At 50.7% G+C, this 26,197-nt stretch overlaps 8 protein-coding genes across 8 annotated transcripts; 4 read left to right on the top strand and 4 right to left on the bottom strand.

The window, feature by feature from the left end:
• Positions 1-1,594: 1,594 nt before the first annotated feature.
• On the top strand, positions 1,595-2,309 carry VTN00DRAFT_8895 (uncharacterized protein; the record flags this gene model as incomplete). Its single annotated transcript, XM_069435794.1, has 3 exons — positions 1,595-1,620; positions 1,670-1,903; positions 1,961-2,309. 3 exons carry the CDS (start codon positions 1,595-1,597, stop codon positions 2,307-2,309), a joined length of 609 nt encoding a protein of 202 aa, XP_069285705.1.
• A 971-nt stretch (positions 2,310-3,280) lies between these two features.
• Positions 3,281-5,282, bottom strand: VTN00DRAFT_8894 (uncharacterized protein; the record flags this gene model as incomplete). The annotated part of the gene is made up of 4 exons (XM_069435793.1): positions 3,281-3,584; positions 3,643-4,003; positions 4,059-4,469; positions 5,030-5,282. 4 exons carry the CDS (start codon positions 5,280-5,282, stop codon positions 3,281-3,283), a joined length of 1,329 nt encoding a protein of 442 aa, XP_069285704.1.
• Positions 5,283-5,719: 437 nt separating this feature from the next.
• On the top strand, positions 5,720-6,313 carry VTN00DRAFT_8893 (uncharacterized protein; the record flags this gene model as incomplete). Its single annotated transcript, XM_069435792.1, has 1 exon — positions 5,720-6,313. The coding sequence occupies one exon, from the start codon at positions 5,720-5,722 to the stop codon at positions 6,311-6,313; it is 594 nt and encodes a 197-aa protein (XP_069285703.1).
• A 2,007-nt stretch (positions 6,314-8,320) lies between these two features.
• Positions 8,321-8,999, bottom strand: VTN00DRAFT_8892 (uncharacterized protein; the record flags this gene model as incomplete). The annotated part of the gene is made up of 2 exons (XM_069435791.1): positions 8,321-8,563; positions 8,718-8,999. 2 exons carry the CDS (start codon positions 8,997-8,999, stop codon positions 8,321-8,323), a joined length of 525 nt encoding a protein of 174 aa, XP_069285702.1.
• A 1,507-nt stretch (positions 9,000-10,506) lies between these two features.
• On the top strand, positions 10,507-11,367 carry VTN00DRAFT_8891 (uncharacterized protein; the record flags this gene model as incomplete). The annotated part of the gene is made up of 1 exon (XM_069435790.1): positions 10,507-11,367. One exon carries the CDS (start codon positions 10,507-10,509, stop codon positions 11,365-11,367), a length of 861 nt encoding a protein of 286 aa, XP_069285701.1.
• A 1,644-nt stretch (positions 11,368-13,011) lies between these two features.
• On the bottom strand, positions 13,012-15,254 carry VTN00DRAFT_8890 (uncharacterized protein; the record flags this gene model as incomplete). Its single annotated transcript, XM_069435789.1, has 3 exons — positions 13,012-15,036; positions 15,098-15,150; positions 15,203-15,254. The coding sequence occupies 3 exons, from the start codon at positions 15,252-15,254 to the stop codon at positions 13,012-13,014; spliced, it is 2,130 nt and encodes a 709-aa protein (XP_069285700.1).
• Positions 15,255-15,906: 652 nt separating this feature from the next.
• Positions 15,907-18,062, top strand: VTN00DRAFT_8889 (uncharacterized protein; the record flags this gene model as incomplete). Its single annotated transcript, XM_069435787.1, has 3 exons — positions 15,907-16,137; positions 16,253-16,338; positions 16,397-18,062. The coding sequence occupies 3 exons, from the start codon at positions 15,907-15,909 to the stop codon at positions 18,060-18,062; spliced, it is 1,983 nt and encodes a 660-aa protein (XP_069285699.1).
• Positions 18,063-23,291: 5,229 nt separating this feature from the next.
• VTN00DRAFT_8888 (uncharacterized protein) lies at positions 23,292-24,365 on the bottom strand (the record flags this gene model as incomplete). Its single annotated transcript, XM_069435786.1, has 2 exons — positions 23,292-24,031; positions 24,092-24,365. 2 exons carry the CDS (start codon positions 24,363-24,365, stop codon positions 23,292-23,294), a joined length of 1,014 nt encoding a protein of 337 aa, XP_069285698.1.
• Between the last annotated feature and the right edge of the window lie 1,832 nt (positions 24,366-26,197).

Here is a 26,197-nt window from a genome sequence, read left to right as displayed (position 1 = left end):
CCAGAAACCTTGGCTTAGCTTGGCTTAGTAACTGTACTCCGTACAGAGCCCTAAAATATCGGAGATCGGAGATCGACCAAGGGTGGTTTATTTTTGTCTGAAACAGAAAGTTAGAAGCAGCTATCTCAGCTGGCTTCTGCATGCTGTGCTCCGGTGAGTTGGAGGGGGAGAGAGAGTCTCAGAGCACAGCGTCTCACAACAAGCAGGTAAGGCAGAACATGGATCTGGTTATTGTCATGCTAATTAATAGCTACTTCCTTAGGTACCTACCTAAATCACTGTAATAGGTATGTATGCCACATGTGTACATGTACGTACCTAGTCCGCAAGGGTCATCCCTTCCTTCCTAAGTAAGTAGTATCTAGGCTTTTTCGCTACATACTGTAGTGAATATACAAGAAGTGGCGGTGCAGTGGCGCGCTTTTGCGCAGTTCCAAGTGATTAAGGTGCAAATGTATGAATTGGCGGCCTAGAAGCTATCCTCATAGAACTGGACCCTCTAGACTTTCAACTGTAGACATGCTAGCAGGTATAGTTCCTGGCAGAGCCACCTAGAATGCTGACTGCCTAGTTCAAGAGACATTGGACTCAATTGACATCTTAATATAGAGTGGATAGATTAGGTATGTCCCTACATCATGTTTAATGATGAGATAGCCTGAAAATCATTGGTTATAGGATAGCAATCCGCCAAGCCATTAAGTAGCAGGGGAGGAGGAATGACAAAGATACGGCACAGTACTGTATATAGTACTGAAATTATCTACTCGGCTCTTATTCGAATGGAAAGGAAAGAAATTGTTTCATGCAAAGACTAGCTAATGGATGATCATAAAGAATCCATCTGTGAGATGGGGGGGAAAGCCCCTTATCAACTAAACTGGACGAGCTGATACGTGCCTGCCTAAACAGGGCTGCGGAATACATCAAGAAGGAATAGGTCATAACATAAGGATAACTTAAGGAAAGATCGAATGGATAGAAAGGAAAGACCAGTCCATTATCTGTCAGTACCTACATAACTATCGAGTACCAAGCAAAGGTCAGCAGTCAACTTCCAAACTGCCTTTCTCATTCTCCTCTGTAGTAGACTGCTCTCTGCTCATGCAATCAGGGTGAGAGGCGGTGAAAGGTGGGTTGGGTGAGGAGGATGGTTCGTACAACTGCTGCCCAACAAGGCTGGCTAGCTGGCTCTCCCTCGGTCCTTCAGCCGCACCAGACCTTGATAGTTTTCATAGGCCAGCCTTGTTTGAGAGATATCGCTCATTCTTTCTATCCATCAATAGGATTCTCTCTTGTCGCAACAAGCATGTCGCCTCCTGGGGTCTACCCCGCATCTCGTATTCATATAATCTACTCCGTCCTGAGAATTAGACACCCTGTCTGAGTGATTCCCTATCTACGGATCGGTAGAGATTGTGCAATGAGGCCTTAATACTTCAAAAATAGGACTAAAATATCAGGTATCCCTCATGTCAGAAGGCCTTTCCCTCGATGGGGGAGGGGTCCGTGGCCTGTCATCGCTCTATATTCTCAGGGAGCTTATGGAAAAGTTGACCCCATTTCACCGCCAAAACCATGTGAGTACTTTGACATGATCTGTGGAACCAGCACTGGTGGGTAAGTGTTTCGCGATATCTCTGATTTAAGGTGGCGCTGACTGTTGTAGGCTGATAGCCATCATGCTGGGGCGCCTAGAAATGTCAATCGACGACTGTATCAGCGCATACGTTACCCTGTCTAATAGAATTCTCACGAAACAGAGACCCCGTATGAGCATCAAAGGCAAGGTGCAGGCGCGCTTTGATACAGCAGGACTGCAACGAGGGATCAAAGAAATTATAACCCAGACGGTGCTAGATGAGAATGCCCTTCTCAAAAGCGAAAATGGACGCTGCAAGGTGTGAGTAGAGGTTCCTCCGACTCTGGAGGTTACATACTGACTTTTGTTGCTTCATAGTGTGGTGTGTGCTGTGAGCAGAGAAAGCAGAGACGTTGTACATTTCACAAGCTACCGGTCACGAGGATCCTCCAATCTATTCGAGAACACAAAGATCTGGGAAGCTGCTCGGGCTACTTCTGCTGCTTCTTCTTTCTTTAATCCTATCTCGATTGGTATCTATAGTGAAGAGTTCGTGGATGGCGCGACTGGTGCTATAATAACCCTGTACGAGAATTATGGAAAGAAGCAGAGATCGTCTGGCCTCGAATGTCTGTTGAGAGTATCAAGTGCCTCGTGTCAATTGGAACGGGAATTCCATCTCTGGAGCCTTTTGGATCAAAATTCCTGGAAATTGCGAAAACCTTGAAAGATATCGCCACTGAAACAGAGAAGACAGCGGAATCTTTCCAGCAAGGACACTCCGACCTTGATGACAGTAATCGCTATTTTCGCTTCAATGTCATTCACGGGCTTGAGAACATTGGCCTGGAAGCTGCTGATAAGGCGAAAGAAATCATGTCTTCAACCAGACGTCATTCTCTTTCCTAGGGACAGACAACACTGCATTGTGCAGCTTGGCATGGATATAAAGAGACTGTGCAGTTGCTTCTGGAGAAAGGCTCAGATATACAAGCAAGAAATGAGTTTGGATAGACTGCACTGCATTGTGCAGCTTGCTGTGAATATGAAAAGATTGTGCAGTTGCTGTTAGACAGAGGCTCAGATCCAGCAGCAAAGACTATGGAAACACAGCATTGAAACTTGCAATTAGTGGGTGGTCGAGTTATTGCAAGAGGCTAGCAGGGAGACAATTACAGATAAAGAACGGTGAACATATGGCTAGCTGTGTCAAGGTATCTAGATAGGCGGTGACAACAGAGAATCACCAAAACCCAATGTATATGCATGGGCCTTCAGTACAGTACACACCTACGACGCCAGTTAGAGTCAAATGGAAATACGGTGAAATATGGATGCGAAATAACCGACCAAACCGATGATTTGTTGCCTAAATCTGGTGATACACAGCGACATACTATCTAAGAGAGACGCAGCACCAAGGAAAAAGACCGACCACTGGCATAGGATAAATTACTTTGCTTCATACCCGGTACATAGCATCAATGAATCTGATTTTGTTTTTGTATTCGGATGTCCTTCACCGTCCACTCAAGGTCCCTCATATCCTTCGAAGAGGTGCAGAACGAGAACCGAAAAATGACAAAATAGCAACCGGGCCATCACGCCAAAAAGAGAAAAGAGACCCGACACCATAGGATAGAAGGGCTGAAACTCATCATGCCGATGAGAGACATAGTCGACGGGATAAGGGATCGTTTACGCCATGTAGGTGCTGGAGTCGACACCACCCTCGGGGTACTCAGGAAGAGCAACCTCGAAGCGCTTCTCGATCTCCTTGAGCACCTTCTGGTCTTCCTCGCTGCTGACGAAGGAGATCGACAGACCCTTGGTACCAAATCGACCGGCACGGCCAACACGGTGCAGGTAAGAGTCCGCATCCGCAGGCAGGTCGTAGTTGATGGCAAGGTTGATACGTTCGATATCGATACCACGTCCGAAAACGTCGGTGGCGACACAGATACGCTTGTTGAACTCCTTGAACTCCTTGTAGCGTTTGATACTGTGGAGTGTTAGCGGCTTAATCCCAGAAGTTTCGTATAATACGGAGAATAACATACCGCTCCTCCTGGCTGACACCAGAGTGAACTGCAATACTGGGGAAGTTGCACTCCCGCAGGAGTCTGTCCAGCTCGTTTGCACGAAGCGTGCTCTTGACGAAGATGATGACCTGGTTGAACTCCAGGCTGTCCAAGAGCTCGTTCAGCTTCCGGTTCTTTTCAGACTCGCTGAGCTTGATGTAGTACTGCTGTAGACCGTGAAGCGTGAGCTTCGTGTCATCGTCCACGTAAACCTCAAGCGGGTTCCTCATGAACTTCTTGCAAACAGGTCGGATGTCTTGCGACAGGGTGGCACTGAACATCATAACCTGCTTGTCGGTAGGGGTCGCGCGGAAGATCTCCTGGACATCGCGGCGCATATCTTCGAAGGATGTCAGAATCTATGTAAATAATCTACAACGCGGTGTGGAACCTACCAATCTGATCCAGCATCTTGTCACACTCGTCGAGAACGAAGGCCTTGACGCTGCGGAGAGACAGCTTCTTCTCGCGAACCAGCGCGTTCAAACGACCAGGCGTACCAACAACGATGTTGGGGTACGTCTCCTTGTTCGAGAGCACTTCAATATCCTTCTGCATCGGGGTACCACCATAGAACACGGCAGTCTTGACGTCCGGAAGGTACTTGCTGAATCGCGCGTACTCGTTCTTGATCTGGTACGCCAACTCGCGGGTGTGGCACATGACAAGGATGGAGCATTCGCCCGGGACCGGCTCCAGTTGGTGGAGAGTGGTCAAAACGAAGACAGCGGTCTTTCCAAGACCAGACTTGGCCTGGCAAAGCACATCGACGTTGAGGATCGCGGTAGGAATGCAGACTTGCTGGACTGTAGTGATGCGGAACGAAGATGTTAGACTTGGTTCGACCCATGAACTGTGAAAAAAAGAATTCGCTTCGCAGAATGTCCGTCCATCCCCCGGAATCGCAAATCAAAAAAAGCAATGTGAAGTTTCACGGATCCACCAACGGCACCTATCGGGTCGTCAAGGCATTCTCTTGCACAGCAATGCTCTGACCAAAAGCCTTTTGCAGATCGACACGAGGACGTTTCACCCATCCAAAACGAAAGGGGGCGGTAAAAGCTCCCCAGTCTCTTGAGAAAAGAATCCGCGTATTCCCACATACTCATACAGCAAGCTTCCGGGAGTTTCAGATACGTGTCTCGCCACGTGAGGCTCCTGGGCTTGCCTGGAGCTGGAGGGAAACGGTTGCTAGCCGCAGGCGAAATACAGCGTAGCGCGCGCGATTTTCGAAGAGACATCCTCGTGCCGCCTGCAGGCTCCGGACCATATGTCTTTTTTTTGACAGGCGATGATACAATTCCCTCCGCGGAGATGGACGGACGTTTGAAGGAGGAAGGCTTGTGGGAGAAATGTGATAACTAACCCTCCGATGGATGCTCGAAACCGCAATCGGTGATGGCACGCAGAAGCTCTCCCTTGAGTAGGAAGTCGCGGAAACCCGTCGAGTGAATGCCGACATAGCTGCCCTTCTTGTCGGGGCGGCCACCGGTGACAGTCAAGTCACCCTTCTTAGCTGCAGCACCGTTGGTTGCCGGGGCGGCAGTTGTGGTCGCCGCGGCATCGGTGGTCTGAAGCTCCTCGTCGGAGTAGTCAATGAGATCCTCCTCGTGAGACATGTTGAAAGATGGAAAAAGACGCGATGTATGAGTCTGAAGAAAAGGTGGGAAGAAAGGGCGCGTCCCAAGGCAGAAGAAGCCGGGGAACGGGAAGTCGCGTAAGTGAAAGAGAGTCGAGACCCCGACGGCGAAACGAGTAGGTCAAAAAATCGCAAGCTCCGTCACGACAATGTTACTGATAAAAACAACGGCAAGAAGAAGAAATTGCAGCTGGGGGAAGATGGCGAGGTGATGGAAAGGAAGAAGGAGAGGTCGCGGCTGCGAGGAAGAAGGGAAGAGGCGCCGGACGTGTTTGTCATCCTCAGCCCCAAGCTGCTAGCCGTTCTGGGCCTAGCGCCACACCGCCACCGCTTGCGGCGGATCTTCGATGTTCGGTCACATGTCCCACTCTTCCAGCTCTCGTAGCTCTCGTTCTCCATATCTCCTAAACAGCGGCCATGGCCAAGGCAAAGGGCAAGAAAGGCGGCCCCGGAGGGGGGCCAAACCATCTCCGTGCTCGACTGGAATATCTACACAAGGCTGCCGCATGCATACAATCTGCATCTACGGGGCTCACCGTGCCAGATCAGAGTGTCAAGGCGAGTGTCGGCGAGCAGGAAGATAGCACCCCGCAAGAAGCGCCACGGACGGTTCCCAACATAGTCAATGGCCCGGGTATTTCCAAACCTGAGCCCATTCAGCAGCAAGAAGCTCCAACCACCCGTACACTATGTCTCCCGCGCCAGTACATCTCCCAGATGCGCGGAGTGTCGCTGAAATCGCAACTCCGCCTCCCCGTCGAAGTCAAACGCTCATTCTGCAAGCGCTGTGAAGTCCTCCTCGTCCCCGGTCTCAACTGCACCGAAAAGATCGAAAACCCAAGCCGAGGTGGCAAGAAACCATGGGCGGATGTGCTGGTGGTGCGCTGTACCGCCTGCGGGACGGTGAAGCGGTTTCCTCTGAATGCGAAGCGCAGCAAGAAGCTTGCAGAACGTCGGAAAGAGGCAGAAGAGAAGAAAAAGAAGGAAAAAGCACAGTCTGCTGGATCGTGAAATTTCTGGACATACTCAATGACTACTCCTGGACTGACGGGTCGTAGGACCTGTCTGCCGGTGCTAAGAGGTGGCAACACAGTTTCAGGCTTTATGACGGGCAGACACGCCCCTGGGCCTGGATATGGAAAAATTTAAGCGTCTCAGCTGTGGCCTGGCAAGGGGTAAAGGGCTCTCCTTTGCTGAAACACTGCTTTAAAGAGGATGGGGACCACCACACATGCCTCTGAAATACTGGGGTGCCTGGTTCCTGAATTTCCTCTTGCCCACCTCCCTCTCTTATCATGGGTATAATCTGCTTTGTGGTCCTGGATTTTCAGGAGATGTGCCTGGCTCAGTCATTCCAGCGTAATTGCTGATGCGCGTCCTCCAGTCTCGCGGTTCTGGCCCCAGTAGGGGACTAGCTACTGCGAGTGAAATCTAGGACTATTCCAGAACAGGGCCCTCGTCTAAGATCCGACGTTATATGTGCTGGATGTTTTCAATTACTCAGGATATATTCCGACAACGCTGTAAAAAGCGATTTAGTCTCCCGAGTGTCGTTCAAGTGAGATAGGGCCCAGATGAGGAAGATATGTATGAAGTATCTGCGAACAAAAAAAATGTCATTAATAGCTTTTTATGCTGACAGACGCTTTTGCAAGCCCTTTACTGTCCGGAAAAGAGCTAGCCAGCCAGCGAGACAAGAATTAAGGATCGAAACGTAAGCCCTGCTAGAACTCGGGAACAGAGATTGTGTATATTCAAGGTTATAATTACGGGAGCCTGTAAATGAGGTACTGTAACTATGTCAATCCCAGCCTAGATGCATGAGGGAAATTCAAATAGTCGTAAACATTAAACTTGGTCGTGAGATACACGTGCAACCGGCTAGCTCACTTGGATTAAAATACAAAAGGGGAAAAAATCAAAGATAACCTTGAAGGTGCAGATACCAAAACGACACATATTCCAAACGGACCGTCGTGGTAGCATTGAAACAATAAAAAGGTCCTCCAAACAAGGCATGGATGACGGAAGGATGTAAGGCTAACGCATCTAAAGACAGATGCGCAACCAAACTAGGACCCGGAATGTGAATGCATCGAGTGAGGCGAGGACAATTGCTTGAAAACAGAGAGCTAAGAGAAAATACCGCGAACACTACATCATTAACCTCCTAGGAGGCAAATATCATGGGTTGCACATTGACAAGGGGCATGGAACTGGGGAAACAAAGCAGCCGCGTAAGGGATAGTATAGACATAGTCGATTCAAGGATTTGGAGCAGAATGCAAGCTGTAAAAATTGAAAAGGGGATGTCATGGATAACTGAGTAGCATGAGGTTATCATATCATTGCGGTCGTGGAAGACGTCACAGGAAGCGTGAGCGGGAGGTATACCAAAGCAGTGACAGAGATCATTCAGAACAACCGCACCCAAAAAGAAGTAGATTTGAACGCCGATATCACCAACACCCCACTATTCGCTTCAAGATAAGTTCCAGCCAACGACCCGGGGAATCCAAATTAGCCGCGAGGCATATATCCAGTCTTTATGTACTTTTGCTCTCCAAACCCTGAGAGAAATCCTTCCTCCTAGAAATATTTCTTTGCAAAAAAGGTAGGCAATAAAAGTGTTCACGACACCATGTAACATCGCTCCCTCATGCGACACAACTACGCGCAGCTCGGATGAGTGTATGGTCCGTGAGGACGAAGTCGGTATATAGATGTTTCCCTCTTATTTTTCCGGGGAGTTATCGCAAGGCGTCTTCAAAGAAGCAGAGTGAGTGTATGACAAAAGCGCTATCGATGAAAACCATCCAGCAGTCGATCAGGAAAGTATATTGGAGTACTCATGACCTCCAGGGCAGGATCAATCGTTCAAGCGTTTCTTGACATCATTACTGCGTAAGACAATTCGTTACCAGCTTGGCCTGACTCGTAGCCCATGGCCAACGGTTGCTCATTAGCAACTTCAATTCAATGGGGAATAGTGATAGATTCGAAACGGGGAGAAGCATTTCAATGTCTCCGACGAGAGGATGGAATAGATGATTGGTCAAGCCGGTGGTCGTAGCTCTCGATTCTCGCCCTAAAAGACTTGACGATTTCTCTAATATGTCCGATCTTGGCGAGCTCGTTCTCCAACTCATCCACTGAGGCAAGGATTGCGCGGGTGCGAGCGATTTCAGCGTCCGCATCACGGATAACAGCCCCTGCACGGTCGTAGCTATTCTGGATCGAAAGTTGCATTTGTTCCTCTAGCTGCGAAGAGTTAGAATTGGAAAATTCATCACTTAACAGGCGTGTTTTATCAAGTCGAGTACAACCTGTATGCAGTGCATAGGGGAAGGAAAGAGAATGGGGTTGCACATGCGCCGCCCAATAAGCAGGGAGCTGGGGTGAGGGAATGACGTACATATTCGATCCGGCTCCGTATTTGTTCCTGGAGGTTGTCCAGCTGGTGGGAGAGGGCTCTAAGACTCATAGGATCCAGCAGCAACCGGCCCTGACTGCTGGCTGCGCTGGCTGCACTGGCAGCCCGGGAGCTCGAATTGCTGTTCCTTCCGGTCCCTCTGCCTCTGGAGACCACACTACCATGGCCGCCCTGGAGCGCGATCTGCTGCTGCTGCCGGAGGATCTGGATCTCGGAGGAAGTAAGGCCAAGCGAGGTATCGGGGATCGAGGTTGCTACGGACATTTGGTTCCGGCAGAGACATGCTCTTACAGCGATGAGGTAGAGAAAGCGCCGGTCAGTCTGGATGCGGAGAGACAGGACGAACGGAAGTTCATGATGACGGATAAACCCGGCAAAGATGGACGAGCAGTAAAGTCGCAGTCAGATAAGAGCCCGGACCTGGGGAGCAAGCAACCGGAAGCTAGGTACTTCTCCTCCTTGCGGTGAGGGACCGGCGGGATTGAGGGGACGAGGAAGAGGACAGGGAGGGCGAGATCGAGGCGAGGTGTGGTAGAACCGCCGAGAAGAGGAAGCGTCAGCGGCAAAAGGAGGGCAACGGCGGCAGTTGCTGGAGGAGGTGGTCGAGTTACACGGCCGTATAGAAAGATGGTGTGGGGAGAGAGCTGGAGACGGGTCGAGCAGCGCTGAGCGACGCAGGAACTGCCGATGGCCCCACGAGCTGCAGCACGAGGCAGAGGGGCAGAAGAGATGGAGGGAGAGAAAAGAGGGGGAGGAGAGGAGAGGGAGAAGAAGGAGAAGGGGAGAAAGGTGATAAAGAGAGGGAGGATGGAGAGAGGATGAAGCTGCTTGAAGATGAGCGCCGCGGGAAGTTTGCGACGGCGGCTCTAGCTGCGATGTTCTGCTTGAGGGACAAGACGCCGTAGAGAGAACAGCGTCAAAGAGCCCGACAGACAGACAGACAGACCAGTCCAACCGACCAGGACGGCGTTGTCAGATGGGCCTCCTTACAGGCAATAATCGATAATGTAATGGATCCAGCACAGCGGAGACATTGTGGTGTCTCACGGACCGTCCGTGTCTAGTCCGCCACAGCATCACAACTATCATCCACCGCCGCGCTCTCTCGCTCCGCACGCTTCAACTCCTTCATCGCCCCACCTGCTCTCATCCTCTGCCTGTTACTGCTACTACTACTACTACTGTATCCCCCGGCTTCCGCATCTCGCGGGCCTTACACAGGCCTGTTACCTGTTCCGTGTATCGCGCGTTTGGACCGCCCGCGACTGAGAAACGTTCGCTGGCGGACTCAGCGCTGAGGCTCGCTAGTTTGGCGCTGTTTAACAGCGCCATCACACCCGTCCCCCAGATCCTACTGTCCTGGCGTCCTTGCTGACCCTGACAAACCCTGGGGTTCTCTCTCAAGCACCCGCTGCCCAACCTGTGAGGCTAGGTCACTGCGTGCTCGACGCTTTTCTCATTGGCCTCGGTTGGCCCCAGCCCAGCTCGCGATCAGAAGCAAGCTACCTGCTTCATGCAGCTTGTGCTCTTCGCAGCCTGTGAGCTTCTGCAATCCGTCTGCGCGCGGGCCTAGTCCGCTGCAAGTGCTAACAAACGCAAAAACAGCTTTTCCAAGCTTCATAATCACATAACCGTTTCCGAGTCTGGAACCTCTGCGAACGACAGTCGAAAAAAAAGCGGCCAAACGGACCCGTACCCCCAAACGCACCTGATCATACTTCCCTGCGTGGCCTTCTTCGAGTGACTTTCTACTGCTGCAAGAGACGCAAACATGGCCAAAGACAAGGAACGTACCCTCAATCCCGCACAGGCCCAGCGGAAGCTGGAGAAGCAGAGGGCACTCAAGAAAGGGAAAGCGGAGGCGCTGGCACGCCGCAATGAGAAGCTTGCGCGCCGTAACCCTGACCGGATCCAGCGGCAGATCGACGACATCAAGGCCATTGAGCAGTCCGGGCAGCCATTGAGGCCGCGCGAGAAGCAGATGCTCGAGGAGCTCGAACGCGATCTACGTGCGGTGAAGAAGGCTCGAGAAGCTCTGGGAGACAAGGCACCCAAGTTCGAATCCAGACGTGGACCTCCACAGAACGACAGAGGACGGGGAGATAGCGTCCTGGGGAAGAGGAGGAGAGACGGACACGGCCAATGGAGGCAGGAGAGCGAGAGCAGTGACACGGACGAGAGCGTGCGGGATATACCGATGCCTCGAGACACACCGCCGCCTATCCCCCGACGGCGCAGAGATGCCGAAGCCGAGGCGGAGGCTCTGGAAGAGGGAGGAGAACGGAAACCGCACGCGCTGCCCCCGAAGCCGCCGGCTCCAGAGGTCAAAACGGTCTATGAGGCTGCACCGGCAATCCGGAACCTGCGGCAGGAGGCCGTCAGCAAGTTCGTTCCCGCGGCTGTTAGAATGAAACAGGAAGCGATCAAGGGCCAAGGGAAGTTGCTTGAGCCTGAAGAGATGGACCGGCTTGAGAAAGCGGGCTACGTGGCTGGTGCTGCACCGCCAAAGAGTCAAGAACAAAACAAACCTGCTGCTAGCGTCGATGAAGCGAAACTAGCAGAGGAAGAGGAGAGATTCAACCGAGAGTTGAAATCGGTCCAGATCGAGGAGGTGGAGGATGAGGAACGGTAACGATCATCAGTGTATGCATATAGAATCGAGTCTGGTGTGGAAAGGCGTTATCCGGGTTCGGGGAAATGTATTTTTAAATCGATCAAGGTACATGGAATTGTTAATGGTTTTAATGCAGTTTTATCCACGATTGTATATCAATTGCTTCTTGCATATACAAGTTATCACGGCTTACTCGCAACTTTACTCGCATGGGCTTCGATACTACCTAGCCAGCCGACTAATCGTTATCCATACTATCCTTCACTTGCCTTAGAAAAACTACCTACCTTAGGTACCTAATCCAGTACAATGTCTACGGAACTCGACAAACAGAAGAAATAGACAGAGGCAGAAGACGGCAGTTGTTGCGTGTTTGATTCAACCGTTAAGATAATGTTCTAGCAACGGGATCCGGCAGCGACCAGAGACATGGATAGAGCCTAGAGGTGATATATATATTCTAGCCGGAGCTGCCTGCTACCCTACGAGGTTTGACGCTCTAGTGTACTCCGTCCAACCACAATTCTTCTCACTAAATGGACATGGACCGTCTCAGCACCAAGCTTGGAATCTATGTACTGAATGTCGGGGTACACTGCCCGCTTTGCCATCGTGCTTGCCTCCTCCCTTATTGAGATGGATAGAATCTATTGAGGGACCCATATGCCATTTTCCTTTATATTTTATATTCCCCGATAATTCATTCCCTCGTTCCATGACTATCCCATACGTATGATTGATTGTTCGCAGAATCAGAATAGTTTAATCATTGAATCAACCCCATTTACCATTTTGACTAGAATGCCCCTTCAGCAACCCAAGGGTGGCCAGTCTGGCACTGCTGGTGCAGCAGAAAGGATGAGCACGCAAGGTCCCCACGCAAATCCGACTCATCGCCTTGTTACATTTATAGTCCCATACATATCCACTACGCAAGAGTAAAAGGCTTGATTTGTAGGTAGTAAAATGTATTTAACCTACTGAAACCGGACAAATATGTACTCAAACCTTGAACCGACTAACCAACCAAAAAGCCCTCCCGAAAAAAGCCACCATTTAAGCGCCACAAAAAACCGTGAGAAAACCCGTAAATGTTATGAATCCAAAAAGGCGAAAGAGGAAAGAAAAGAAAAGAAAAAGCCAAAGGAGGGAATATGACAAAATTGCAGAAGAAGTAGGTTCCGACCTCGTGGAATATGTCAAATGCGCCCATCAAAAAAAGAGCAAGTGAGCGTATATGCAATGTAAACATGTCCCTTCTACAAAGGAGAATCAGAATAATAGCAGAATAGGAAAGATAAAGAGCCAGAGGATGGGAGAGAACAGCGCAGGAGCAAGAATAGCAGAAATATCCAACCAGGGAAAACCAATCCTTCTGCGCCTTGCAATGCTGTCTTTGCCCCTTTCGAGAAGTCATATTATCCAACCTTAACACCGAGAAATCCGATGTGACATAGGAAAACCCAAGAAAACGAGCGGAATTGGGCCGGCGAAAAAACGAAACCGTTAGCGGTCCCTTTGGCTCTGCCAATATGTAAATGTTGGCCGGGACCCGAAGAATGTTAAGACGTATCGACATCTCACGTGAAAATCTTGCCAGTGCTCTTAGATTCGATATACATGTGGAAAGAACAACGTAAAAATTGGGCGACCACGCCTCTTTCACCGCAGGTTACGGATAACCTTGTTGCCTCTGGCCAGGAAAGGGCTGGGCATTTCGTCTTTCTCGGGATCCCAAGTCGCGGGAGGGTCTCGCTCGACAGCCTTCGCTGTCGCTGCTTGTTGTGCGCCAGTTGTGGGAACACGCGAATCACTTGAGATTCGCTTGACCTCTTCAATGGGACGACCACCTGCTCTGGCCTGTGCCAGTTCAACCAAGGTCCTACCTCCCATGTTGCGCTGCATGACAGCTTTGAACATCTCCTCGCCACCGGCATTAGCCTTTGAAGGGAGCTGCTTCAAAGTATTCTTGCGGGTCGGCGACGCGTCCGCAGCAAGGTTGTTGGACGATGGGATTTTCGACAATCGTCGATGGGGCGACTTCGGCTTTGGCAACTCAGACTGCGACGGAGCTGAGGTGCCGTACGTCTGGGGGATCCTCGAATGGTTTGTAGGGAAGAGGGCGGGTTGGGTATTTAGTTTCTGCATCATAGCGGCAGTATTCTGCCGCAGAAGGGGACGCTGCGGAGCCTTGAAAGGGTCCGGCCTGACCTTGGGACGAGTAGGAGAAGGAAGGTCTGGGATATCATCTTCATCATCAGAGTACGCGAGGGTCGGCTCCCATTTAGCCTTCTGTCGCTCCGCCTCTGCAAATATATTTCTGCCCGAGGAGCCTCCAGTCGCATTGCGTCGTGGGGATAGCGAAAGCGAGGCAATGGATATCGGGGAAGGCTCTGCCATTTGTACATCGACAGGGGAATCGACCGTCGTCTTCGAGCGACTGAACGGGGTGCGCGTGTCTTTCTTGGACTTGCTCCCGTTGGATGAAGGTGACTCCAGCGACAACTGACTCAGATCGCTAGTGGAAGGGATATCGCTGTCGTCACTGGCGCTGGCAGAGGAATATGAACCGTTAGAGCTTGTCCGGAAAGCAGAATCGTCTCGCGCATTGGCGTTCTTCATGTGCTTCTCCAGCTCAGCCGCGACCCTTTCCTGGACTTCAAACTCAAATCTCTTGCGAAGTTTTTCAAGCTCAATTTGCACCTGACGATTGATCTCCAATCTGGCCTTCACCTCCCACTCTCTACGAACGGTGTTCTCAATTTCAGTCCTCATTTGCGCTTTCTCCTTCTCAAATTTCGCAAACCTTTGCTCCATCTCCTTCATCTTCTGGGCGGCTGCTTCCTCCCGCTTTTTCAGATTGTTACTGCGATCGATGACCTCCCGCTCCTTTCGCATCAAACGGATGATTGGCAGGTTCAGCAGCGCAGCAGTGTCAGGTCGCTGGTCCGGGTTAACTCGCAGGCAGCTTGCAATGACATTCTTTAGTTCGGGTGAGTAGAAGTCCGGCAAAGGCGCAAACTTTCCCTCTCGAATCTTCTGGACCAACTGGATGTGCGTCTTCGCGTTGAAAGGTGGTTGCTTTTGGCAAAGTTCGTACATGATGCAGCCCACAGCCCAGATGTCCGAGTGGAGGGTGTACTTCTCGGCAGCACAGATCTCAGGGGACATATAAAACGGCGTACCAACATACGTCGACGCGAAATCGTGGGACTGCATCAGCTTCGACAGGCCAAAGTCTCCAAGCTTGACCGAGTTGTCACTGCCCAGGAATATATTCTCAGGCTTCAAGTCTCGGTGCAGGATCATGACCTGTGCCTGCTTGCCCTTCAGACCCGGTGGCTTGGTGGGTGCCGGTCCAAGGATGTTCGATCCCACCTCAGGGGGGTCTACGCCATAGTGACAGCGGTACAGGGCTGTAACCAGCTGCGACAGGATGCGCCAGACAAACTCCTCCTCTGCATACTTATTCGTGTTCTTGAGGTTCTTTATCACCATTCCAAGATCGCCACCACCACAGTATTCCATGTACAGGTACAGGTCCTGCGTCGCCTTCAAGTGTTCCCGATGATAGTATGCAACAATGTTTGGGTGCCGGAGGGAGCTCAGGATGTTGAATTCGGCGGTGAGCTGCTCACGCTCTTTCTGAGACATCTTGATATAGTTGATCTCTTTGCGGCATAGGATCTGTGTCCGTATCAGCAAATTTGCCCCAATAGTATGTACGCTTGTAGCCTCGGATCCTTACGAATCCATCCGACTTGCGCTTGACCTTCCGGATGACGCCAAAGGAACCACTTCCTAAAAATTGGTCAGTCTTGCAAAGGAAGGGCCAATTGGAAAGATGGATTACCAATCCTCTCCAACACCTCATATTTATCTGCCTCAGCCACTGCAGCCGCCATGGTGACACAGTTGACTGGATCGGTGGACCGGCAACTATAGGAGGTACAGGAAGAAGCCGGAAGAATCGTGTTGAGTCAAGCCGAGAACTAGCTCATCAACAACTCTGACTGCGATGGACACCCTGTTCTGTTAGTACCAAGATGGATAGTGAAAGTGATCATGGATACACAAGGTAGATGAATTAAAGAACGGGAAGGTCTATGCCACGGGGTACAAAGAGCCCCGAATGTTTTGGAGAAGCTCCGTTGCTGAGCAACGGCGATGATCATCCCTTCCCCTTAGCGGCAGGCGGTGTAGCCCTAGGCAGTGCCACGCATCCGCGACCGTTCTGGAGGATCACGGCACCATGCGTCTTGATGCTACTGCGGCCCATTTCTTGTGTCTACTGTGCATGAAGAAACAGGAGAATTGGTATGCTCAAGCTTCTTCCCATGTCTGTGGATGATGTGCGCTCCCGAGGGCCCCCTGGTGTTTCCCACCGGTTCCCGGACTGGCTGTGGAGCATGTGGTAAGGATGCTTCCACGTGACCGTTATCGATAAGCGGTTGCAGCGGACCGCTTCAACGCTCCCCGCACAGCTCAAGTCCATCTTCGCCTGCCATACATTCTGCCCTCCAGCGACAGCGCACGGAGATACAGAGAGCCTTCGAGATGACCGAAAGGGTGCTTCGGAAAGATCAGCTTGAGGTAAGCTTGTACAACGAAAAGAAGCTCATCAAAGAAGGGGCTCTGAAGGACGACAACCCGCTTGACCTCAGCGAGCCCTTCCGTGCCCTCTGCGATGCCTGTCGAAAAGGTGATTTGAAGGTATGCCAGGAGAAGATCTCTGAAGGTGTGAATATCAATGCTAGGGACATCTTTGACTATACACCCCTGATTCTGGTGAGTCTGCCCCGTTGCATTTGAAATCTGCAAATTCGACCCCCTGGCTTGCCACACCGCCTTCGTGTCTGACGAGTCCAGCTTCGAAGGGGATTATCAACTAACAAGGGAACAGGCTAGTCTTTGTGGCCACTACGAGGTTGTGCAGCTTCTCTTAGACTCTGGTGCTCTCTGTGAACGGGATACATTCCAGGGTGAAAGGTAGGTGTCTAGTTTACACGATCCTGACAACTCTTGCTGATCATCAAATATTATGCAGATGTTTATATAACGCTCTTAATGACCGTATCCGAAATCTGCTTCTGGAGTACGACTATTCAAAATCCACAGACCCTCTTCAACCGCTCGCCGCGCATATATCATCCCTTCTAACCCGAGATCACCCTCAGACGTCTGACATAGTAGTGACGGCTGGGGACGAGTCACTCTTTTTGCATAGGTTTATACTCGCTGCGCGGTCTCCATACTTCAGAAAGAAATTAGCAGCGGCTCCTGGGATATCGACATGGAAATTACCCAATACAGTCCCCCCGCAGGCTTTTGCTGCAGCGATCAAATACCTTTACCTTGGAGAGCCACCTCGAGAATTGCGCAGTGGGCCTGGGACCGGTTTCACAGAGTCAGAGGTCTTTGCGGGCATAGATAAGATTGCCAAGCACCTGGAGATCCAGGGCCTTCTTGACAGCGTCCTCGACAGTGGGGATAGGAGGAGAGCCAGACAGAGAAGAACGGCGGAGGTTGCCAAAGGTCGAGATCAACTGGAGTCATGGTTTCGAGAAAATGTCCTCGGCAATAGGGTTGTTGTTGAGACAAGCAAAGCTAATGATGTCAAATGGGATCGCAATAATGCAGTCTTCGCCGACGTCTTACTTCGAGCTGACGAAACGATCGAAGCGCCAGAAGACCAAGACCACCAGATCCCCAGCAATGAGGAGAATGGTGCTTATGGTACTATTCCGGTTGGTCCTGCATCTTCGTCGGCAACGGTCGCTCGGGAGGGTCGAAAACAGATGTCGACTCTATTTCCGGCCCATCGAGCAATGCTTCTACGCTCTGAATTCTTTTCCGCCATGTTCTCTTCGCCTTTCCGCGAAGCTCAGGCATCCGAGCATCTACATATCATCCATGTTGACTGTTCGCCTGAAGTCCTAGAGATCGTGCTCACCTTCCTATATACAGAGAAAGCAGATTTTGGACTCGACGTAGCAGTTGATGTCCTATTCGCAGCAGACCTACTTTTCATCGAAAAGTTGAAGACGAAAGCGGCCGTGGTAATTAGTTCTCTGGGAAGCGGTAAAATATCCCAAGCCGAAGCTGCGAAGACAAGACCAAAGAAAGCACATGGGGATGGCCAAGATGAACTGGAAGATGATGAAGAGATCGATATTTATGAGATCATACGCGCTGCCTGGCTTACCCGTGTTCAGCGACTCGAGGAATTTGCGGCGCGGTACCTGGCGTACCGGCTAGAAGCGCACATTGACTCCCCTGAGTTTGCGGAGCTAATTCGAGAGTCAGCCGCACGGATTCAAAAGAGACAGGAGACTGACTCCATCGAATTGCTCGATGATATTCGCTTCTATCTCAGCGAGCGTTTCAGACTGCGTTTCGACGACGCTGGCCTGGAAGAGATGATGGATGAGAAAGAGAGGGAAAATGCCGAAGCCGTCAACGAAGGAATCAAGGAGATCACTGACGGAATGGAAGTACTTGATGTCCCACGTTGGGGTTCAACAGACATTGGTGCGGGAGTCGACAGCGCTGTAGTTCGAGAAACTCAGCCGAAGCCTAAGGAGCACGGTCCTATCATCAGGACTTTGGATGGCCAGATTGCGGGTGATGAATTCGCCAGCGACGCGATCAATTATCAAATCCTTTTGGACAAGCTAGACAGGCTTCTTGAAAAACTCAGCCTGGACGCTTAAGGGCTTTGTCCTTACTGGATGATGTCCGTTTTCGCTGTCACGGAGTAGGACAATGTATGTATTGAAATCACTGGTGATTCGGACCGCTGTACAGCAAGGAAAGAAAGGCACGATTGACGAGGATCAGCATCGGATAGTGCCTCGAACTCTTGGTATATAATGAAAGTCGTCATAGATGGTCAGCATGAAACAGGGATACGCTACAGGAATCGCCATATAGACGACGTTTTGGGATAGAGCATCGTTGTGTATATGTGTATTATTCCTTTTTGGATCTATAATATACCACTTCCCCTTCATATGTATTGAAAATCCATTTTTGGGACGAATATTCTACTTCGGCTGATCCTTTGCATTCTGACTGATATTTGAAACTGACACGCCTTGGGGTAGTACGACATTCAAAATACCCATGTCACTCGCTTCGCAAACCCATGCTCAAAGCGGACGAATCAGCAGTGATCGCCATGCAGTCAGCCCCGACTGCTCAAAAGCTCGCGTGCCATGATGTGCAAGCGTGGCGATTGACGTCCGTTCCCTCCCGCCTTGCCGAGATTCCCGGAACCCAAAAATATATAACGCCTAACGGCCCGGTCTCGACCACGATCTGCTGGTCTGGACGCTGCGCGGCGGCCGCAGCGCCGTCTCCATGTCTTTCGTACTGTATGCTCGGATCCGTTACCGAAGACGTGAGATGCAACCCAAGGTACCAGTTTCTTAAGAAACCTGAAACTGTCTGGAATGGAAAATCCTGTTCCATGGAAACCAATCCGGACATCACCGTCGGACTTACTAACGTGCCGCTGCCGCCGCACATGGCAACGGATCCAATCTCAAACCTTCGAGCAAAAAAAAAGCACTCAAAAAGTCAAAATGAAGCGAATCAAAACAGGACAGAGGATCCCGGATGGATACCTATTACCTACTCCCTAGGTAAAGCTTTCTCCTATACTGTTACGCGCCCCCACATGCCTCGTGGCCATCCGCCATATCGCATTGAAGTTGGAACTACCATGGATCATGAATGGTCCTGTCATGGCTGATGATTTCCAGGCCAAGGCGCAATGGTAAGCGAGTCGGGGCCGGAGTCAGGGCCAGGATCACACCGACCCCCGACGCAGCCGCAGCGGGCAGTCGGTGCAATTGGAAAATTTAATCAAGGGTTATTGTTATGTTAAAAAAGGGTTGCATTTGAAATGCAGCGCGCCGCCTAACTACTCCGTACAGCGATAAGTACGAAGTACTGTACGGAGTTTACAGCTGCTAATCTGCCACAGATCAGGCAGACGGAAAGAATCCAACTCCCATGCGAGCGAAGATATGGTATGATTATTATTAGCCCAAGAAAAGAAATGACAACGTCCTTTCCGTTCATCCATCAACCGCATCAGTGTAGTTATGATCATCGGGTCAGCAAAGAGAATTGCTTGGCAAGACCAAGGCACGACAGGGATCGGCCTTTGGAACCCGCCACCGCAAGTCGCTACATCTCTAGCTACATCTTCCAATACCTTTCTTGCTAAGCGTACCTTGCACTTACCATAACACTTAGGCAGGTGCCTAAGCTAGCTTAGGTAGCCACTGCTGTCGGGAGGATCCGACGCGATCAACGGCTAGTTTTAGCCTCATCATGATCGGACGTCCGCTCTCTGCTTCCGTGAAACCAGGGAATGGTGAATGAGCCTCTAGCCTCGCTGGGCACAGACGAACAACTAACCAACTAGGTAAATGATACTGATAAAGGAATGGACAACTAAACGGACTGACGGGCGGATGAATGGATAAATTATGCTTTCTTGGCTTGCTGGCTGGCTGAGAAGTTAGAACATAACAGAAGACAAGTTAAACTTAAGGCCACCATTTCATCTGATCACAGCCCATCCATCCGGACGCCTGATATCCAGGCAGCAGTAGCCTGTAGGTAGGTTGCCTAAGTAGTCAATGACGTTGACATACCTACCTAAGGTACCATATCATCAACAATTAGCCGGTGGGAAAAAGAAACCCATAATAATCCACAAGAAAAGCTCGTACCTAGATAATGACAAATGTCCATGTCAAACGGACCGAGTCGAGCCCAAAAAGCGAACCATGGATAGAAAGAAAAGCCACAACAAAAAACGTGGCAAGGAAAACAAGCCCGGTTTCTGCGTTCCCTTTTCGACTCGCAAGTACTACTGTACAGAGTAAAAGCCAAACCATCTTTTACTAAGGTAGACTCGGAACGCCGGAGTCGGCGTTCGAAAGAACATATCCCATGGATGGAAAAGACGGATCAATCATGATGGATCAAATCCTAGATCTACAACATTGGCTTCATTGCGCATTGCATCCATGGACGATGATCCCCCGGGCTCCTCTCCTCCTTCCGGATGATCTGATCTGTTTCACGTCACTAAACTAGAATAAAAAAGCCATGTGGCTCTGAGTCTTGGGAGGGTCCCAGGTTCCGCTTGCTGAGGCTGACTGACTGACTGGCTGGAAGACGGAAAGACTTTGAAGGGTGGAAATTTGCGGGTCAGATGGACGGATGGATAGATAGAATTCTTGTATTCTTCCATTTTTCCTATTTTTGCCATCCCATTTTTACCAGAGCCGTGGTTGGATGGTTGAATGGTTGAAAGGAAGGGAAGAGAGATACACTACATTAAATGAAGAGCTGATTAATCAATTATCGTTAGTTATGCACATGCACACTTAAAATGGATGAGATTTTCAGAAAGAAAAATTACCTAGTAAAACAGATCTCTATTTTACCTGTGTAGAAAATCTGAGAATATTCATCTTTTTTTTTTCTTATCTCGACTTCCTGAGGATCTCCTACTACTACTGTACAGTAGCTACTTTTTTCTTGTCAAAGTTACATACATGGACGTAGATATAGCTCGCATGTTTGCATCCGATATAGCTAGCTACCTACCTACCTATGTAACAGAAGTGGTAGCGATAGGTAGAATGCCTAGGTATGTACCTTTAGGTACTCCGTACAGTACAGTACAACACTTTTGGCACCTCAAACGTGCCCGGTATATGAAAAAGGAAGTTGAGAGGAGAACCTAGAGTTAAGGTCTCCACCGAGGGCTTGCATGATATGTAACCTGCTCTTGGCCCTCTTGTACTACTTGGATCCATGATAGCATACGTACCTACCTAGGTACCTACCTAAACTATACTAAGTACCTAACCTCCTACCTAGGTCCACGGTCTGAGTAGCTAGGTTGGTTAGACCGTTAGGTTAGATAGGTAGGCATAGCATAGCATAGCATAACATAGCATAGTAGTGTGGCACAGTAACTTAAACAAAAGAAAAGTTCAACGCCTGCAAAAGTCAAAGCCCAAATCACAATCACAGTCACAAACCTTGTCAGAAAGAGAATTTCCAACTCTCAAACTCCACCGTCTTGTCTCGTTTTACCTCGTTCCGCCCGACTCGGGCTTGGCTGACCGACTTGGCGCGCGGCCATGGCGGCTACAGATTACAGTTGTATGCAGTAGTATGTATGTGGCCTAGGCAGTAGTGCCCGTCTCGTCTCGTCTCGACCGAGAGAGGACTCAGACTCATCGTCTTGTCTTCTCTTGTCTTGGCTTGGCCCGGTTTTAACGAGGCAGGTACTGTACCTAGGTCCCAAGGTCTCCCGCCGTACAGTCCAGGTACCTTAGGTAGGTAGTAGTCTCAAGTCTTAGTTACTAGATAGAACTCTAGACTTTGACTGCGCACAGGACTCCGTACTTAGGTATTTGACACTGCACTGCACTGCACCGTTACTTCCGTTGTTAATACCGCAATCATAAATGGAAGGTCCGGTCGCATCGGATTACAGCCGACACGAACACGAACACGAACAGTACCGGACCGGACGACGACTCGGCCTCGGACAGCGAAGTTGACTGATTGATTAATAAGAGATGGCGCAGCACACAGCGCCCCATCTCCTTCAAGTCCTTCACCGTTTCACCGTTTTAACGAAGGTAACGGAGGAGCTCCGAGCCCGAGTGTGTCGGAGTGTCCCGAATACCCGAGCCAGACAGCGGATTTGTCTGTGTCTAAGTCTATGACGTAGGTAACGTAACCCTATCCTTGATGGTTGACGGGGAGTAAGTCCGGAGTAACTGTTAGTAGTACTCCGTAGATCTTGGGACGAGTGGACGGAGGGTGTGGGTGTGTGGGTAAAATTCCCCGACAAATGCGAGCGCGGTCGCTTCTTGGTAGTAGCGGTGCTCCTACTTCGTAAAAAAGAGAACGCTAGGTGTGTCTAAGTGTATTGTAGTGTAGTGTAATCGTGTAGATACTGCAGAAACATCATAAGATATGTCTTCAATTCAAGCCAGATTCAGATTGTGGACCAAGTCAAGGCCGCTGAATAAGTATGAAAGCTAGACAGTAATGTATACAATACAGGATATATAGGTAAGTATATGTAGGAATGGAACGATCTCGCATTCCACGGCACGAATGGATAGCGTATCGCCAGGATAATAAAGATGATAAGACAAGAATCAGGACAGTTGCGAAAGATGTCAGAAGCGAAGCGAAAAGATGGCCAGAATGGCTATCAACGCCATGGGATGGGATAGGATGGCACTTTCAAACGCCAGAACAGAAAATGGAAAAAGGGAGAAAACCGTCCTGTCAACCCAATCCAAACTCATGCTGTCAACGCTTCGTAAACGCGTGCAAATTTTGTGCACCCGGTCCTGCTCCCATCCAACTTGCGCCTGTGAAGAAAAACCACGAATATATACAAGAATCATATACTAGAAACCCTCCAGGAAAACAAAGAGAAAAACTCTCAACGCGCCAGTTTTTTTTTTGTGGCAGGAGTATCCCCACGGGGGAATGTGGATAGCATCACGTTGCGATGAGAGATTCCGGTATATCGAGTGTCTCGGGGGAAAAAAAGACCGCTGTTTGTGCCTGCCTGTCACACACCACGACAGTCTTTGACCAGCGGCACAATGAATCTGTCATTGTCGCATTTCTCATTTCCCATTATCTCCTGATTCCTTCCCGGAAAGGGTTATAAACCCTTGACTGTCTGCGTAGGTTCTTTTTCCTCAGGCTGATCAGTCATCGGGCACTGTGCATTCATTCGAGAACGTCGACTGTTGTCTGTTTACCATATTTGGTTACAGACCTTGTCGAGTTCACATGCCATGTGTCTCATTTGACTTCAGGCGGTTCTCATCCGCCTTCTGCTCCTTTTGCCCTCACTCTACTTTGCAGAGGCCTTATACCAGGGTGGCTGTGACTTGCCGCCCTGTGTGGCAGCCCCTTTCGTGACGCTTCATATTGCTTCTGACGCTGAAAGCCTTCCCACAGCCTGCGTGCGTGCAACGGAATGGCTTCTCACCAGTGTGGCTGTGGGAATGGATCCGGAGGCTGGATGGCCGCGAGAATGCCTTGTGGCAGGTCCTGCAGATGTATCGGTCGTGGCTCTGTGGGTAGGGAGTCTGGCTTGAAGGGGGGAAGTAGTGGTGGTGCTGCCAGGCTGGGTTCACGGGAGAGATCATCTGAGGATGTGTAGAAGAGGGCATGGGAGGAGGAACATAGTTTTGAGCCTTGTAAGTGCCTGACTGAGGCGGTCCTTGATAGTAGACCGTGGACGATGGCGGCTCAACGGGTGAGGCGTAGGTGCCAATACTCGGTGCTGGAGAAGCGTAAGGCGGGCCGGGATAGCGCGAATGCGATCCCTGAGATGCTGGCAGCTGTTCGGTTGGAGTCGGCAGTGAGAGAGAGGGACGCTGCTGTTGATACGAGCTTCCACCGCTCACATTCGAAGTCGAAGCGGCAGAACGTGACGAAGATGCAGATGGAGAATGGCTGTTGCTGTGAAATCCAGAGCCGGGTCGCAACGGAGGCGTGGGAGGCAAAAACACTTTCGAGCCGTTCATCGTGACATGCTCGCTGGTCTGAGGGTGCACTCGAGAGTCTGCTTCTCTCTGTGCTGGGGAGTTTGGTCTCTGGCGTTCTGTTCCACGCAGTTAGCAATGAATTTCAATCCCAGTGAACCGGGAACAGTCAATCATACTAGGTGCATGAATCGCGGAGTCGTCAGCCCCTTGAAGAAGGCTGGAAATGGATGGAAGCGAGCATTTCGGCTGGTCTTCGACCGGTGGTGATAATGGAGGTTGGGGTGACCAAGTATATGTCGAGGGAGCAAAGTATGATTTTGACGAAGCTGTCCCTTGATTTTGTTCATACGTTCTCCTTTGGGAGGTTGGAGATGTGTTGTAGACCGATTCCCGTCTCGACCCTGCGACGGGTTCATGTCCGTTGCTCGTAACCATGCTTGCCAGGTCCATGATTGCCTGATCTATGAGAGTATCCCGATATAGAACGATAGCTAATGTTGAGAAGAATGAAACCAGACTCCCATTCGACTTCAAGTCTGTATAGTTAAGGAGTCTATGCGCGGATATCGAAAGATGTTTGGTGCAGGACAAGCAATTGTGGGTGAAGGTAGCTGCTGGGTCGCCAGTCAGATAGGGAGGAAAGAAGTATGGAACATGAAGCACGTTGATATGGAGAAGAGAGCGGGTGAAGCCGACATGCACAGGGCATATGAACCCGTCCGGTTTTATGTATTATTATTAGCCTTGGGCTGGGGAAGGAGCCAAAGCGCCTTGGTTCGCTTCGACAGTACTGTAATAATGCATCCAAACCCCCGGTACGAAAGCTTAATGACTGCCGGGGTGATTCAGAACAACTTTCATTGCAAACAGTCAAGATGGGTTGAAATCATGGAACGCTCCCTGTTGACCTAAGCCAGGATTTGGTTAGAACGTGCACCCACACCCCCTTGCTAGCTGTCTCGTGGTGGACAGCTCCACCCCGGCGCGGCTTGCAGTTACATGGCTTCCACTTTGACAGATCGTCCAAACCAATCAGTCACGTTGGCAACCGTATTACAACGTTGAGGGGGAGGGGGGGGGGAGAAGGGTGATCCGTATCGAACTACGGCGTTTAGTGCAGATCCACAGGAGAGATGCTATCGTGGGACGGGATTCATATCGTCTTGGGGCCACGGCTGGCGGCCCCATTCTTGACTGTCTAGCAGTCGATCCCGACCAGCGGGTACTTGGTCTACCTGTCACAGCGATCCGTGCCCCGTAAACGGCTGATGGCTGCGGCGGGATCACTGCGTCTTGAGAGCTGATCTCGTGTAGATCTCATATGTGGTTGGTCGTCCAACCCACGTTTCTCTCCGAAGAATGTCAGCGGGCATAAACTCGACTAAGCTCGTCCTTGACGAACCCGCCCCTCCGGTGTACCTGAGGTGCTGTGCGCATCACCGTGCCAGAGTTCCAACGGGTTCCATGCCCAGGGCCTTGGGGGCGGGAGATGGCCACGGACCGTGTTTGGAAGAGGTTTCTACCAGGACAGGCCTAGAAGATACCAGGAAGGGAATCTTTGAACGATAACGCTGGGCGGCCTGTGCAAGAGATTAGTGCGCAGGATGGAGCCGGAGTTTATCGTGGCGTCGCTGGCCAATACACAAAAGGGACGGGGAAATTTAGCGGCAGCCACTGACACGGCTCTGCAATGCGTAACTTTACCGATGATCCGTTCCTTACGGACCTCATAGAAAAGCTGTCGAACGCCAACACTCGGCGCTCTCGCGCGCGATTGGAGAGCAAAGTCCCCTGGGTACCGTAGCTTATTTGCCGTAGAATCCTGCCATCTGACGGTTGAAAGATCTGAGCCTTCCGCCGGGAGGGTCATCCTGCATGTCGTAATAGGACGGCAGATAATATACAGAACCAGATGCGAGCCCGGTGGCTCCCCGGGCTGATTGACGATTATTTTGCATATCATGGCGCCCCCGTTCCCCTGGTTCCAGGCTCCGGGTCTGGTTTAATGGTCGGTTCGCAAGTCTCGGTGGAAAATCCCCCGGGGTCAAGTCCCAGGCCACGTTCGGCGGACGGAGGACGGAGGCACGGCTCTGCTTCATATTTCATCTCCACCCGCCCGTGTGTTCTCTGGCCGGTGCCCACCGCAAGCCACAGCTGCGTGAGACTTCAGTGACGAGGAGCCAAGAAAGGAACCCGCCCAGAACTCTCGAGCACTCGAGCTTGAGGCGTGCGGGTCTCCGGCTCCCAAGGCGGCAATGGAGACGATGGGGGATCACTGGTGG

The sequence above is a fragment of the Thermoascus crustaceus genome, assembly GCF_041956765.1.
Source record: "Thermoascus crustaceus strain CBS 181.67 unplaced genomic scaffold VTN00scaffold_6, whole genome shotgun sequence".
NCBI lineage: Eukaryota > Fungi > Ascomycota > Eurotiomycetes > Eurotiales > Thermoascaceae > Thermoascus > Thermoascus crustaceus.
Note: the sequence above shows the minus strand (reverse complement) of the source record. Positions and strands in the feature narration are given on the sequence as shown.